Genomic DNA, 14,808 nt, shown 5'->3' on the forward strand with positions numbered 1-14,808 from the left:
CTCTATAATTGAGTAAAGCTTCATGTCCTCAGTTAAGGGTGAACTGAAAAGAATAATTCTAGTCCCAGCTCTGATGCTTACTTTGACTTAAGTAAGTCTGTTCACCATTTTAAACCTCAGTTTCTCCATCTGTGAAGTGGGGATTCATTCATTCCCTTATTCATTCATGCAACAAATAATTTATTGGATTTTTGCTACATATCAGGCCCTGTACAAAGGCACTGTGAATGAACAAAGGGGAAAATGTCCTTCTGACAAGAAACTTACAGTATAGTGTAGAAAACAGACAGAGAAGTACATGATACATGTGGTAACAATAAGTGGTCTAGTGGAAAATAAAGCAGAGTAAGAGAGACAGGGAGGACACAATTGGGCCAGGTAAGGTTTTCTGACAAGGTATAGAGATGTGCAGAGATCAAGGTGAGCCATGTGGACATCTGGGTGAAAGGAAGAGGACATCCAAGGCAGAGGAAGCATCAGGGACAAGGACCTTGAGGTAGAGGCATACTTGGTGTCTTTGAGGAAGAGCAAGGAGGCCAGTGAGGCTGCAGCAGTGATCAAAGTCAGATAGGTAGGGCCTCAAAGTCATGGTGACAAAAATTGGAGTTTACTCTGAATGAGATGGGGAATCATTGAAGATTTTCCAGCATTTGAATGGCAGGATCTGACCCATGATAAAAAAAATTCCTCTTGATTCAGGGTAGGAAATAGATGACAGGGAGGCCAGGGTGGAAGTAGGGAGACTGCTTATGAGGCAGGAGCAACAAGTGAAGGGGAGTGAAGGGGAGCAGTGACCAAGGCCTGGAGGCCAATGGTGAAATGGAGATGGAGGTGGGGGCGAGGGGTTGATCTCCAACTTTAGCTTAAAGGTGGAGTGAAAATAACTTGGTGGTGGATGAGAGAAGGGATGAGAAAGAAGGAGAAATGTCAAAGATGATCCCAAGGTTCTTGGTCTGGGCAGCTGGGTAAAGGGAGAGTATTAAGATGGGAATATGTCAGTGATCAAATGAGACAATGGATGTGAATGTACTTCCTGAATTTGAAAACACCATATGGATATAAAAGAGGAAAAGTTAGAAAGCTACCCAGGAATTGCTAATTCTCAAATATGACCAGATACTATTGTTTTAAGGCCCCACACAGTGAGGCTCAAGAAGCAGTGTTGATTTTTCTCATTGACATTTTTCTATTCAGTAAAGAATGTTATTCTAAATGACCCAGTGGCTCATTCAAGGCCATAGTACATACCAACAGGCACAATTCCCTGTGATTCTGATGTTCCTTTTATGCTTGAAAAACATTAAAATGAAAGCACGCAACCACAGCCATGATTCTTAAAAATTCCTTTCTATCTCTCAGCCTTTAAGGTATGACATTGCTTTCATATTTCCATCCTTTTCCACACCATGGGGCTCAATAAGACTATTTTAAATTTAAATGAAAAAAAAATGTAGTCAATATTATTTTCATTTTCCCTGAATAATTCCTTATGCAACTAAAGTTGCTCATCCCTGATTTAGGTCACATTTGGTCTGATGGTGTTATTAAGGCATCCATTGTTCACTTTCCAGAGTTATTTTAAGCTCTCTTGGTGTATTTCCTGACAGGGGTAATTTTTAAATGGCAGTCTATTGACATAAAATAGCTATGAAACCTGTCAGAAGTGAGTTACATATTTCCTCTGTTATCTGCAAGGTCAAAGTAGCCTGAAATATGTTAATAATTTTACAAATGAATCCACAGAAAAATTCTTCAATCCAAATCAGTTAGTTCAGTTTCCATTTGAGTGAAGAAAGAAAATGTGGGAAATGGGAATTTGCCCAATGGGAAAAATAATAACTATGTCAAGTGTTTGCTGTGGGGAATAAATGAGCGCAATGCTTCTAGTGTAGTGTTTCAAAGAGGTCTTGATTGTGGGTTGAGGTCCTTTTAAGGAAGTTTTTATAAAAAGGCACTTTAGAGGACAGATACATTCATTCAGATTCTTGTTCCTTTCGTATTTTCTCTCTTTGATCTGCCCTCTCCTCCTGGTTTCTCTCTTTCCTCCTGCCTCCATGCTGCTCACTCATGTACTTGTTCTTTTAGCCAATATTTACTGAATATTTATGAGGCAGTATTTTGCTAAAGATGAGAATCTTTTATTGCGTACTGTAGGAACTTAATAGAATTCTCAGCCCTTTCGTCTTGAAACTAGGATTTTTACTATTGGGGGAAGAGATATTAGGGAGAAATTCCTTTAACATTTTTGGAACATATGCCAGGAGTATGATGAGAAGGAAGAAAGGTTGACCTTAGAAACATGTCATAAGATGCTGATTTATGAGGAAAGCTGATTGTTCATCATGGATGGATGACAAAGGACTGAGTGTGTACTTAGGGCCCAGTTTAGTCCCCCATGGTCTTTTCATGTCCTCAGGCAGAAGAATTTTGTCATAATCCCATCTCAGACTCCAAATAATTTTGCTTTAAGGCAATGCAATGCAAATTCTCCAAAACCAAGTCAGCTCATAAGTGGCCTCTGCTGTCTCCGGAGCCCTCCATACTTGAAGTCTCTGGTGCCCTGACTGGTAGGTATTTATCCCTGGAACCTTGGGTTGTCTTTGCTTCCTAGAACTCTGAGGCACCAAAACTCTGTTCTTTATTCTGACTGCATGCTGTTGTAGTGTGCTCCTTCACTGGGATGTCCATTTCCTGTCCTGGTCACGTCCTCCTGGTCTTCTCATGGGTTTCTGTTTAAACCTGTCATAGTCATGGCTAGGCTCTGATACTGGGTTTCTGAATTCCCCAAACCTGTAGTACATATAGCCAATCCTCACATTTAATGACAGTTTTAGCACTTTAAGCCCTATCATAAGTGCACGTATACCCTAAAGAAAATTCACGAGACCTTTCTAGTGATCAGAAGGGCTAGGCAGAATGATGGTTGGCAAGGGAACTGCAGAATACTTGAAAAACACTCCATTCCCTTCAGCTAGTTGACGTTCCCCTTTTCAGAGTTAAATGATGATCACATTTTCTGAGGTAACAGGGTCCATGTGATTTAATTTAATAGGCATATATTCACTTATCAATAAACATTCTATATACAAATCACTGGTTTGATCTGTAAAATAAAACTATATTTTACCTATTCTTTTTGCTGTACTTAAAATTACTTACTTGATCATTTTTCTCAAACCTTACAAAAAGGAGTATAATATTTTCTATTTTTTGCTCACTTAAATGCTACACTAAGCACTAAAATATATTCAACGTGAATTGATTATTTGAAGGTGGCCTGTGCCCACTGCTCACACCTCACAGATATGGTTGTTGATTAAGGTACAAGTGAATGATTTGTAGAGTCTGAATATTCTGAATGCCTCTGACAGACACACGGAGTCTATAGAACCTCCCCAAACCAGAATCACCTAGCATGCTTCTAAAAAAGCTTTGAATTGTATTGGAAATCCTATTAGTATTAGAGAAACAGAAAGAAGTTGCTCTATCCTGACAGCAAAAATGCAAATTTAGTAATCATAAGAATTGAGGAAGATGACAGTAAATATAAAAGTCAAATATTTCAATAACTTCTCTTTTTTATTTCCTTCCACATAGTTCTCTGAGGATCTTGTTTTTGATTTGATTTTTGTGTTGAGAAATGAATGAATGTGTGTTCAAAACTGCCATGGGGGACAAACTACTTACCCAGAATGCTTCATGTTTTGAGGCTTATCCATTCGGACAGCAAGTTTGATTTTGAGGTCTTGATCAGGGCAGTTTTTGGAGACTGCCATTTTGTGCCACTCTGACTGTTTGGGGCTGTTTGGGGTGGGATGGAGAATAACCTGTAGGGGCAAAGGACAAACATCTTAGCCAGAAAGTAGAAACACCATGATGTTGTTATTATGCTTTTGTAGATTAGAGACTCTTGATGCTGTGAAGTGGAGCAGGTCCCACCGGCCAGGTCCCATCTACTCAGCGTGGCCGGCTCCTGCTGAGTAGCCATGACCAAGGGCAGAAATACATTCTCTTGTTCCTTCTCTCTCTTCCTGGTTAATTTTGTAAAAGTAAGGGTCAAAGTTTCTGTGATTTTGCTTTGCCTTTTCTAAAGTTCAGAAGTACCAAGAAACTCAGAACAGAGAATGTTGTCTACACATTATTCACTTTGTCTTCAAACAAGAAGATACATGATAAAAGGAAGACATATCCTTACATATTAGAGAGTCTTTCTAATCCACTCTTTTTTCCCCCATCCTTTAGGATTTCTTTTGCTATTTCAGGAAGAGAAATTCCTTAAAAGCCGCTGGGGAAGATGAAAGGGACTTTATTAGATGGGTGAGACGTGTGAGACTTAGAGAAGAGAAGGTACTTTCTTAGAGTCACACATTTCAACCCGATTTCACCTAGACTAGAAGTCTTATCACATAACACCCAACTTTGTCCACTATGGAAGAATTCACACACAGCTCGAAGAAGGAGCAGCTCTTAAAAAATGCCTTTCCCGCCGGGCTCGGTGGCTCAGCCTGTAATCCCACGCCTTTGGGAGGCTGAGGTGAGTGGATTGCCTGAGCCCGTGGGTTCGAGACCCGCCTGGGCAGCAAGACCTCATCTCTACAATAAAATCAAAAAATCAGCTGGGCATGGTAGCGCATGCCTGTAATTCTGGCTACTCGGAAGGCTGAGGCGGAAGGATCGCCGGAGCCCAGCAGGTCGAGGCTGCGGTGGCCGGGAGCGGCCACTGCACTCCAGTCAGGGCGACAGAGTGAGACTCCAACTCAAAAAAAAAAAAAAAATGCCTTTCACCAGGGTCCTTCAGAGATGGCACTTTGACCCAAGTCTTCTGCCTCATTTCTCATTGTCTCAGATGCTGGGAGTGCCTCTAGAAGTGGGTAGCTCAGTAAATCCACTTTTTCATTTTGTGATGACGGACTCTCGGGAACCACATGGGATCTGGGGAACATGTACTCCGGGAGAATGAAATATTTGGAAAATCCCCTAAACTAAGGGAACATGAACTAAATATAGGCACAACAAAAGCTGGGCTTGCTAAGATTTGCTTCTGCGATGGCAGCATGCCCTGGTTTGTTGCACATCGCATTGGCTGTTTTCAAAGCATTTATTTTCTCCAGGTGCACAGAAGGCGGGCTCCTTGCCTGGGTTTTTTTCTCCTCTGGATGTGGCCAGGAGTCTCAGAAGTGGACACTCTGGCCTTCTAGATGCTGTATCATTTTCACTAGTCATGAGAACCTGACCCATGCTTGGTGGGGGGGTAGACGCATATGGCTTTCTTGTGTGACTAAGGACCAAGAGCTCCGAGGAAAGTAGGAAGCTGTGGCAGGAAAAGGAAATCAGCCCACTTAGACGTGCCTCATTTGTGCTGACTTCTCATTCCTTTCGATTCTGAGCCTGACCCTTCTTTTTCATTCAATTTCCTCTCTGATGGAATGTGCATTCTTGCTAAACATCAAATTTGAGTCTTCCTGATGTCTTATGACATGATTGAAATTCAGAAAGGTCTGAATTTTCAGACCAGAGGTTGACAACATTTTTTTGATCATGCCATGTTTTAGTAAAATATTTTTGAGCAATTAGCCCAATACCTGTATGCAAACATTTTACATTATGTATCTTTACTTTGTATTACTATGTTACCTTATATATATCACAATATGCACAAGTAAAGGACAGCTTGAAGATTTAAAAAACTATATTTTTAAACACCTTGCTCATTGTGGTGACTGTGTACTATTATTAGCTATGTTTAAGGTACCACATATATTTAGGGCAAGGTGCATTGTTTATGATACTTGTTGTAAATCTTCAGTTCACGTAGTCTTCTAAATAATTCCATAATGTCTTAACTGATGCCTTGTCCTGTCTGATGACACTGGCATTATTTTCATCTCATGATATAGGTGACAGAGCGTCTGCTGGTACATTAGATATCAGCCCATCATTTTCTTGTTGTATTCTAGGCTTGCTTTACCTTTAAATTAGAGTTCTTTGGTAGTTATTTTCTTAGGCCATGTGTTTATTTGGTGAGGTTCATTTCATTAAAACTATGGCATAAAACATATAAATTCTCTTAACTGGCACCAGTGAACCATGACATGTCATAGACTAGATGCAAGGTGTAAAGGAGTAAGTCAGGGTGTCACTGGGTTGTAGAGATCACCCTGTTCCCTCAAGGAAATGCCTGTTCCTGTATGTCACCCTGTATCCCATGTGACATCCTGGCCCAACTCTTTGGGAGATGGAGAGGAGGGAGCTGAGGATTCCAGTGAAGCTGACCCTCCATTCTGAGCTTGTTTGGCCTAAGAAGGGAAGCGGTGTGACGTGCTGGGAGGCCAGGAAGGGACTGGTAAGAGAAACCCCAGCCAGCGACAGAACAGCAGCAGGAAAGGTCCTGGGCTTCCTTCTGCTACTGCCTGTTTGGCAAAATCAAAGTAGGAGCAGCACTCTGGGCACCCGGAGCTCGTTAGCAGGCCTTCCACCATATGGATTCTGGGCGTGCTTCCCACTGGCAATATGGTGTCCATTCGTGAGGCAAATGGCTGCAGCTCATTACTGGCCACTGCACAAAGACTTCTTCCCCTATGCGGTCACTAGCTGGGGAGACCTCCTCTCCAGGGTGGATGCAGAGATAAAGTGACCTTGGTTCTATTCTGCTTCCGTCCCCACCCTGCCATGCCCCTGACAGGCCGATGACTCCTTTGTATGTGTCAGTCCTGCTGAATTATGAGGGTACTTCTGGGTGCACATGAGCCCCACGCACACCAGACGCCTCATCTGGACATTCCAGGCTGCTAATCAAGCACTTTGTCATCTCTTCCAGGCCCATGTGTGCTGTGCTTTGATGTGGGGATGCTGATGTGGCCACACGACCCACCCCCTGCAGTGGGCAGCACTCCAGCCAGCAGCTGCTTCTCTTAGTTGCCTGGGCACACAGGCGGGGCCCGTTTGGGACTGCTTTACCCTGGGCCTTTACCTGGCGGGTCCCCTCCATAACTGAGCCTGTGTCTCTCTTCCTACTCTTGCATCCTCGGGGACAGGAGAAGGCAGCCCTGCCCTTCAGACTGGGTTCTCCCTCTGGCTTTATGCCTCCTTCCTAGGTGTCCTTTCTCTAACAGAGCAGTTATCAGGCTGCATTATAATTTCTAGTTTTCCGTCTGTACTTCTTAAGCTTTGTGAGGTTAAAGATTATTTGCCTGTCATTATTCCTGTTTGCTTTTTGCCCAGCACAAATGATTACATCTGCCATCCTATTCATTGAATAGAAGTTTGATAATATTGCAGTGTTGGCAAGGATGTGGGGAACCAGGTACTCTCTTATGTCTTTTGTGGAAGTATCAATTCGCGTATGCTCTTTAGGGGACACTTTGACTGAATCTGTCAAAATTCAAATTTCAGTAAGCAAAAATTTGTTTTTGAAATTTATCATATAAGTATACACCTTTATGAAAATAAATAAATTCCAGGCTATTTACTGAAGCACTGTTTATATAGCCAAAGATGAAGTAATCTAAAATCTCATCAATAGAGGTCTTGTTAAATAAAATATGCTATATTTACACAGTGAAATACTATGCAGCTATGTAAAAAGAAGGCAGGCCAGTTTGAGCTGATATGAGTTAATCTTCAAATACACTGATATTTCAAGCAATATGTAGAGCAGTATGTGCATAGTAACTCTTCTTTCTTTCTTTCTTTCCACCTTCCTTCCTTCCTTAAAAAAAACCACACTGGAAGTTACTATATACTTAATCATATGCTTAAATATACTAAGTTTGAACATGCAAAAAATATTTTAGGAAAGATACACTGTAAATCGAAAACATTTTTCTCTGGGAAGGGATACCAGTGTAAGGAGAAAGAGATCATTAGGTTTTTTTTTTTACTATCTATCCAACTAATTTTTTAAAAAATTATTTTTTTTCAATGAAAAAGGTTAATAAAAACAAAATATAACACAAATGAAACAAACTAAGAAATGATTGAATGAATGAACGTGACACCAGGATTTTGAATGTGGTTCTGCTAAGCTTGGGAAGAATCAGGGAATAGAAACATTCTCTTGTGGGGGTCACATTAAAGACTGCACTGTTGGGTCACCCAGCTGCTGCCCATGAAGAGCTGCCAGCAGGGCCAGGCAGGCCTGCTTCACTGCAATTGGTGGGAAATTTCTTTGGCATCAAGGGGGAGTAAACTAGTATCTGGGGAAATGTATGATGGGGCTGGAGGAGGGAATGAGTCATTATGAAAAGAATGGCTATGTGGGGCTTTGGCAAGTTCATGGCCTTCACCACCACAGCAGAACCCACGGTTTTATTTTTGCACAGGGACAACATAATGGAGTGCAAGTAGCCCTGGAAATGAGTTGACACCATTCCTGGCAAGTGACACCCCTGGGCCTCAGCCTGCTCATCTGTACAAGAGAGGTCATGACTGTGCTTGCCTCAGTGACCTTGTTGTCAAGGAGCAGTGGGGAACTGTGCATGAAGTCCTCAGGACAGTGGCTTGGTCAGTGCATGGCCTCCTGACTGACTGGGTGACTCTGAGGAATTCTCCTGCCTTTCATGGGAATAAGCTTTCTCATGTATAAAACAAAGGATTTGAATAGCCCAGTGGTTTTAACTTTCTGAGTGGAAACAGCTTTGAGAAGCTGGTGAATGCTTTGGCCTAGCCAGTCCAGAAAAATGTATAAAGGCCACCTCACTCCTCTCCACATTTGCAAATTATTTCCAGGGGATCTTGGGTCCTGGAAAGACCATGCATGAACCAAGATTGAGCATTCCTGGTTTGGTCAGTTAATACTTGTCTCTTCTTTCAACATGTTGGTTCTCTGAGACTTTTGTGATTCTTGATGTCTGCCCTCTTGGAAAAAGAAAAGTGTGAAGAAAAATGAAAGGCAGGCTTCTTTCCCCACTCTGTGTGTGGGCTTATTTCTCTAGGGACAGAAATGCATAGCTGTCATCTCTTAAAGAAAACGGTTAAACCTTCTGTTTTCTTTCATTGCCCCTGCCCTCCCACCCAAGCCTTTCTGTTTTGTTATTTGCCTTATTCACTTCTTGTTTTTACCTTTATCTGTGGTCTATGTCCTAGTAATAAGATTCTGAATCAATTCTATACAAGAAAACCAGACTGGGAAAAAGGGGGGGGGGGTGGAGGGAGGACAAGAAAAAAGAAAGCATAGGAAGTGAGTGAGTGCTTGCTGGCGTTGTTAGATGTGTGTGCTTGTGTGCTTGTCTGAGGAGTGGTCTCTTGTTATATTTTATTTGATATAGCCTAGGCTCAGAGAGGTTAAATGTCTTGGCTAAGATCACATAGCTTTCAGGATGGATTATTCATTCAACCAGCATGAAATAAAATTTATTGATAAAAAAGTGATACATGTACACAATGGAATATTATGCAGCCTTAAAGAAGGACAAACATATGGACTTCGCAGCAACTTGGATGGATTTAGAGTCTATCATACTCAGTGATCTAGCATAGAAACAAAGATCAGAGTACCATATGTTCTCACCCAAAAGTGGACCTTGAACAATATCATAATACTATAAGAAAGGGATTGGCAGTAGTGGGAAACTGCCAGGGAGGGGGGGCACACCTCATCAACAAGAGTACCTGCATAATGAACATTTGTATACCTAACCCTGAATTGTACTCTTTAAAATAAAAAAATAAAAATAAAAAAGAAAGGAAGTCTATGTGCTGGGCTCTCGAAATCAAGTAATGAATAAAATAGTTTAGGTTTCTATCCCCATGAAGTTTTTGTAGTCTAATGGGGGGAAAAGAAACCAAAATTTTCATCAGTTCTCCTTCTCTTTATCTCCTTGGTGATAAGTTCAGTGGAGAATGTAAACAGGGGGCTGAGAAAGCGAATGAATGAGGGTGGGTAGTCAGAGAAGGGTTCTCCAAGGAGGTGGCATTTCCACAGAGACGACATTTATGCTTTCTGAAGGGTTGGAAAGTGGGAAGAGGGTTCCAGGCACACAGAAAGCCCCCTGAGGAGGAAAAGAATTTGGTTTATCTGATGGACTGAAATTTGGCCAACTATGGACAAGGAGAAATGTGGCAGCAGGTGGGTGATGAGGTGAGCTGAAGACGAATATACAAGCATTTGGAGGCCCTGCTAAAAAGTTCAGAATGTATCATAAGCAGTGTGGGATCTTAGAAGCAAGGTGAGAAATTGACAAAAACTCAACTTCTGAAAGTACTACTTGCTGCTTGGTGCAAAGTCAATGGCTGAAATGCAAGGAGATATTTATTATCTTAGTGATTCTCACAGGGGTTGGTACCAACCCTCAGGGTGTTTCAGAAATTTTGAGGACATTTTGATTGATGTGTGTGATTTATGTGATATAGCCAAGGCTCAGAGAGGTTAAATGCTTGGCTAAAGTCACATAGCTTTCAGGATGGATTATGCATTCAAGCAACATGAAATAAAATTTATTGATAAAAAAGTGGTACATGTACACTGCAGACAGAATCAGAGAGGTCAGTACGGACATGTCCTGTTCGCCTTCTTCTTCTTGCTGGCATTGAGTGAGTGAGGGCCAGGGATGCTAAATATCCCACCAGGAGTGAGATGCTGCTCCCCAGTGAGGCATGGTCCTGTATTCCACCTGACTTTTGAATATTCCCACAGGATATTAGTGGAGGCGGGAAAAGCTGTTTATAATGAACTGAGTGCAGATCCTAACTGTCTTACATTTAAAATCAAAGTCTTTTTGGCATGTTTCCAGGGAAATCAAGGCAAATTTCCCAAGAGTTGCTTACCATTTCAGTAAATCGGCTTACTAAAGCTTGGGCCTTGGCATTCCCAGCACAGCACTCCTCTACACCTCACCACGGATTTTGTAGCTGTCACCCTCACAGTGACTCTCCATATGGAAGCAAGCAAGACACTGCTTCTTTAGGTCTTTGAGTATTTACATTTTGAGTTTTTTTGCTATTAATTAATTTTTTTGTTTTTCTTTTCTTTACAGTGTTGACCGTAACACTGTGAGGTGGGTAGGCAGTTAATTCACCTAAGAATTTCCCTTCAAGACAGTAAAGGGGCTGGGCACAGTGGCTCACTTTAGGAGATGGGGATGAGAGGGTTGCCTAAGCCCAGGGGTTTGAGACCAGCTTGTATAACTTGGCAAGTCTTCGTTTCTACAGTAAATATATTTTTAAAAAAAATTAGCTGGGCATGATGGTATGGGCCTGAAGTTCCAGCTACTTGGAAGGCTGAGGCGGGAGGATTGTGGGAGCCCAGTGGGTTGAGACTACGGTGGCCATAAGTATGCCACTGTACTCCAGCCTGGGCAACAGAGTGAGACCCCGACTCAAGCAAACAAACAAACAAGACAGGAAAGGGCATTACAAGTCTTTGTTACAAAGGATGTTTGGGTCTGATGGTGTTGAGAACTCCTATTTTCTGAAGTGTACAGTTTTGTTAGCCCAGGTTTATAAAAGAGAACTTGAGGCTCAGAGATATTGAGGAACTTGCTGAAGGTCACACAGCTAATGGAGGGTGGAGTCCAGGATTTAAACTCTAAAGTTGGCCTCTTAGCACTTGGCAATGCTGCCTCTTGGTGACTCATGCACTGGGAACCCAGATCGGGACATCACCTCTCTGGAGTTCTGTTAGATATCCCTAGTGATGGGGAGAACTTACCCGCCCAAGCTCCTTGTCTTCCAAGGCCAGGACACCTGTGCTCTCTGTGAACAGCTTCACCTTCACAGCAGGCAGTGCGTGGGTTGTAGAGAAGTCGCCCTGGGTGCCCCAGCTGCAGACAGAATCAGAGAGGTCAGTATATCCTGTCCACCTTGACAACACTGAACATTTCCCTTCCTTCCCAGCTTGGGTGAATGCAGGGTTAACCTGAGGCAGCATGGGCTGTCACATCCTTCTCTCCTCCCCTCCAAAGCTGCCAGAGTGACAAAAGTGTTAATTAACTTGCTAGGAAAATGCAAGACAGATGCTCAGAAAGTTGCCATGGGTCTTCACAGAGCACTGTAAGGAATCACTTGGAATTAGCATGAAATCAAGTTGGTGAGATATACCTGCAAATGATTCCAGGGCAACCACTAATATTTTGTTGCATCTTTTGAATTCCTTTTTCTTGGAAACAGCGGTTCTAGATTTTGGGATGGGGCTAATTTTGGTTCGAGCTAATACCTGACTTGAAAATGAGACTTCAGCAGTAGGGATGGGGAGGTGGGGAGCTCTGTTTCCACATGCACACAAAGATATGCTGAATAAAGGGATAAGTGGAGCTTCATCCTGTCAAAGAGAGACCTGGAAGGCAGAAGGATAAGGATGTGGGAGATGCTATTCCCTGTCCAATGTCTGTGTACATCTAAGTCTCAGTTCTTCCCAGATGGGAGCATGGCTTCCCCAGCATCTGGATAGAGCACCAGGCATGGCTCACATGAACCTCTGGTAGGCCCCTCAGGTATGGCCTCTCCATTCACTCATCATTATTCTTACAGACAATTCATCTCCATTCATTCTGCACCTGCAATCATAGTGATATTCCAGAAGTGTCAACTGGATTGCATGGCGCCCCTGCCTTAAACCCTTCCTTGGCACCTGATTTATTGCACCCAGAGGACAATCTGTACTGCTCACTATGGACACTCTCTTATCTGCTCCAGCCTCATGGGTCTCTGGCTCTGCCACCTCCAGCCTTTTGCACACATGGGTCCCTCTGTTGGCAATGTTCCTCCCACCCTACCCTTCACTGGGCAACATCTTTAGAGCTCAGCTTAAATGTCACTTTCCCAGAGAACATGTCCCTTGATCATTCAAACTAAATTGGGCTCCAGTATTAAATTGTCTTTAGCATATTATTTAATTTTGTGTCCTAGCAATCCTTGGATTTGTCATCATTGACTTGTATGATTATTTAATAGCAGAATCCCCTAATATTCTGTAAGCTCCATGAGCACAGAGACTGTGTGTGTTTTGTTTATATTGCATGCCTAGAACTTAGTGACACATAAGGCACTTAATCAATATTTGTTGAATAAACAAATAATGCCAAATATATACTCTTTTACAGAACTAGGAAAGACATAACTACAAGACATAATCTTGTATAGTAAACTTTTTATTTTTGGTTTTTTAAGAGGACCAATTTCCATGTTATAAAGTACTCATTAAAATATTGTTTTAATGATCCTATAATATTACATCTTATGGATGCATCATAATTTATTTAACCACTGTTCTATTATTGAAATTGGGCTTATTTCATCTCTGATTATTTCCTTGGGATAGATGGGACACAGGGAATCTAGTGAGAGTTGACCAAAACAGTTGAGATGAGGGAAACCCAGATCTATGGAGATCGGAATGCATAAAAACTATTGAGAAAACATGAGTCATAATAAAAATAGGGAGAGGACACAGAAGAGGCCATGAGACAGGACAAAAAGTGACAAGATTCAAACATAGCAGCAAAATGTTTGATGTACAGATAGAACCTCCTAACTGGTCATCAGCAATTGCAGCGAGCCAACATACACAGGATAAAATGTTTGAGCCCACTGGTAGTCAAAGAAATACCCATGAACACAACGATGACAAAATAAGCCAGAAGAAAGAGTGAATAATGTTATTGAATGCAGGCAAGGAATCCCTTGATTTGCAGTCTCATTCCCAGATGGTAGAAGGATAGTCACTGCCTTTGTGGAAAGCATTTTGGGAATAGGTATCTGAATCTCTAAAAGTATTTTTTGATGAGAACAGTTGCTGCAACATTGTAAGAGCTCTAATTGCTTGTTGATGAAAGGCAAGGGTTTTGAACCAGACGTTTTTGTTCATTTTTAGTCCAGCACTTATGGACTATGAGATTTGGGGCAAATTAATTAATGTCTCTGTACCTCAATTTCCTCAACTACAGTCAACTCATTCCACAGTGTAGTTGTAAAGTGTAAATGGTCGCAGGCTTGGAAAAGACGAGAACACGACCTTGGCTACCTTCTCTTCCCAAATAAAGAGATATAGTCTAATAATAGTGATAATCACTTATCCATTTTTATTCTTTTATTTAATGTTTAATTGACAGATAATAATTGTACATATTCATGGGGTACAGAGTGCTGTTTCAATACATGTATACAATGGGTAATGGCCAAGTAAGGGTAATTAGCATATCTATTACCTCAAATATTTATCATTACTTTGTGTTGGAAACATTCAAAATCCTCTCTTCTAGCCATTTGAAAATATGCAATAAATTATTGTCAACTATAGTTATCTACTATGCTACAGAATACAAGAACTTATTCCTCCTATTCATCTGGAATCATATATCAGCTGTGTCATCCAACCAGCAATATTTATCAAGCACCTATTGAGGGTCCAACCCTGGGCAAAGGAAGCAAGATAGACACTGTATTTTCTACTACACAGGTAAATAGTAAAGCAGTTATTATGGTTACCATTTCACAGATAAGAAAACTGAGGAGAAACTCAAGATCTTGCCTATTTTATTCCAGTGAATTGTGACCAAGTTGGACTAGAAGTCAAATCTCTTAATTTCCATTTTACAGCTCCCACTGCTATTATTGTCACAATGAACAGTAACAAGCATTATTGGTGATTAGCAACATAGGCAAAAAGCATGACCATTAATTTATTATTTACAGCTAATCGTGCTATAAATCTCTTTGGGCATTCATCATACTTGGTCATGGGGATGAGATAGATTTCTGCTGAAAGCCAAAAGTGTTCTAAAATGAGAAGCTTTAACACTAAGCTACAAAGAGACCCTGAGCTCAATGCCCAGTGGGTACCCCACTCTGCATCACCATGATACTTCCTGGCCT

The 14,808-nt window shown here is 41.6% G+C and overlaps 1 protein-coding gene across 2 annotated transcripts in view; it reads right to left on the bottom strand.

Moving 5' to 3' along the window:
* Positions 1 to 14,808, bottom strand: part of CADPS (calcium dependent secretion activator) — a 265,905-nt gene that overhangs the window by 180,443 nt on the left and 70,654 nt on the right. For both annotated transcript variants that reach the window (XM_008069830.1, XM_021718484.1), the window contains exons 4-5: positions 11,648 to 11,759; positions 3,688 to 3,827 (exon numbers count right to left, since the gene is read on the bottom strand). In XM_008069830.1, the coding sequence (XP_008068021.1) occupies positions 3,688 to 3,827; positions 11,648 to 11,759 (252 nt within the window). The remainder of the gene's footprint in view (positions 1 to 3,687; positions 3,828 to 11,647; positions 11,760 to 14,808) is intronic.

Source organism: Carlito syrichta, unplaced genomic scaffold, assembly GCF_000164805.1.
Source record: "Carlito syrichta isolate Samal-C Ts95f unplaced genomic scaffold, Tarsius_syrichta-2.0.1 Scaffold312220, whole genome shotgun sequence".
Taxonomy (NCBI): Eukaryota; Metazoa; Chordata; class Mammalia; order Primates; family Tarsiidae; genus Carlito; species Carlito syrichta.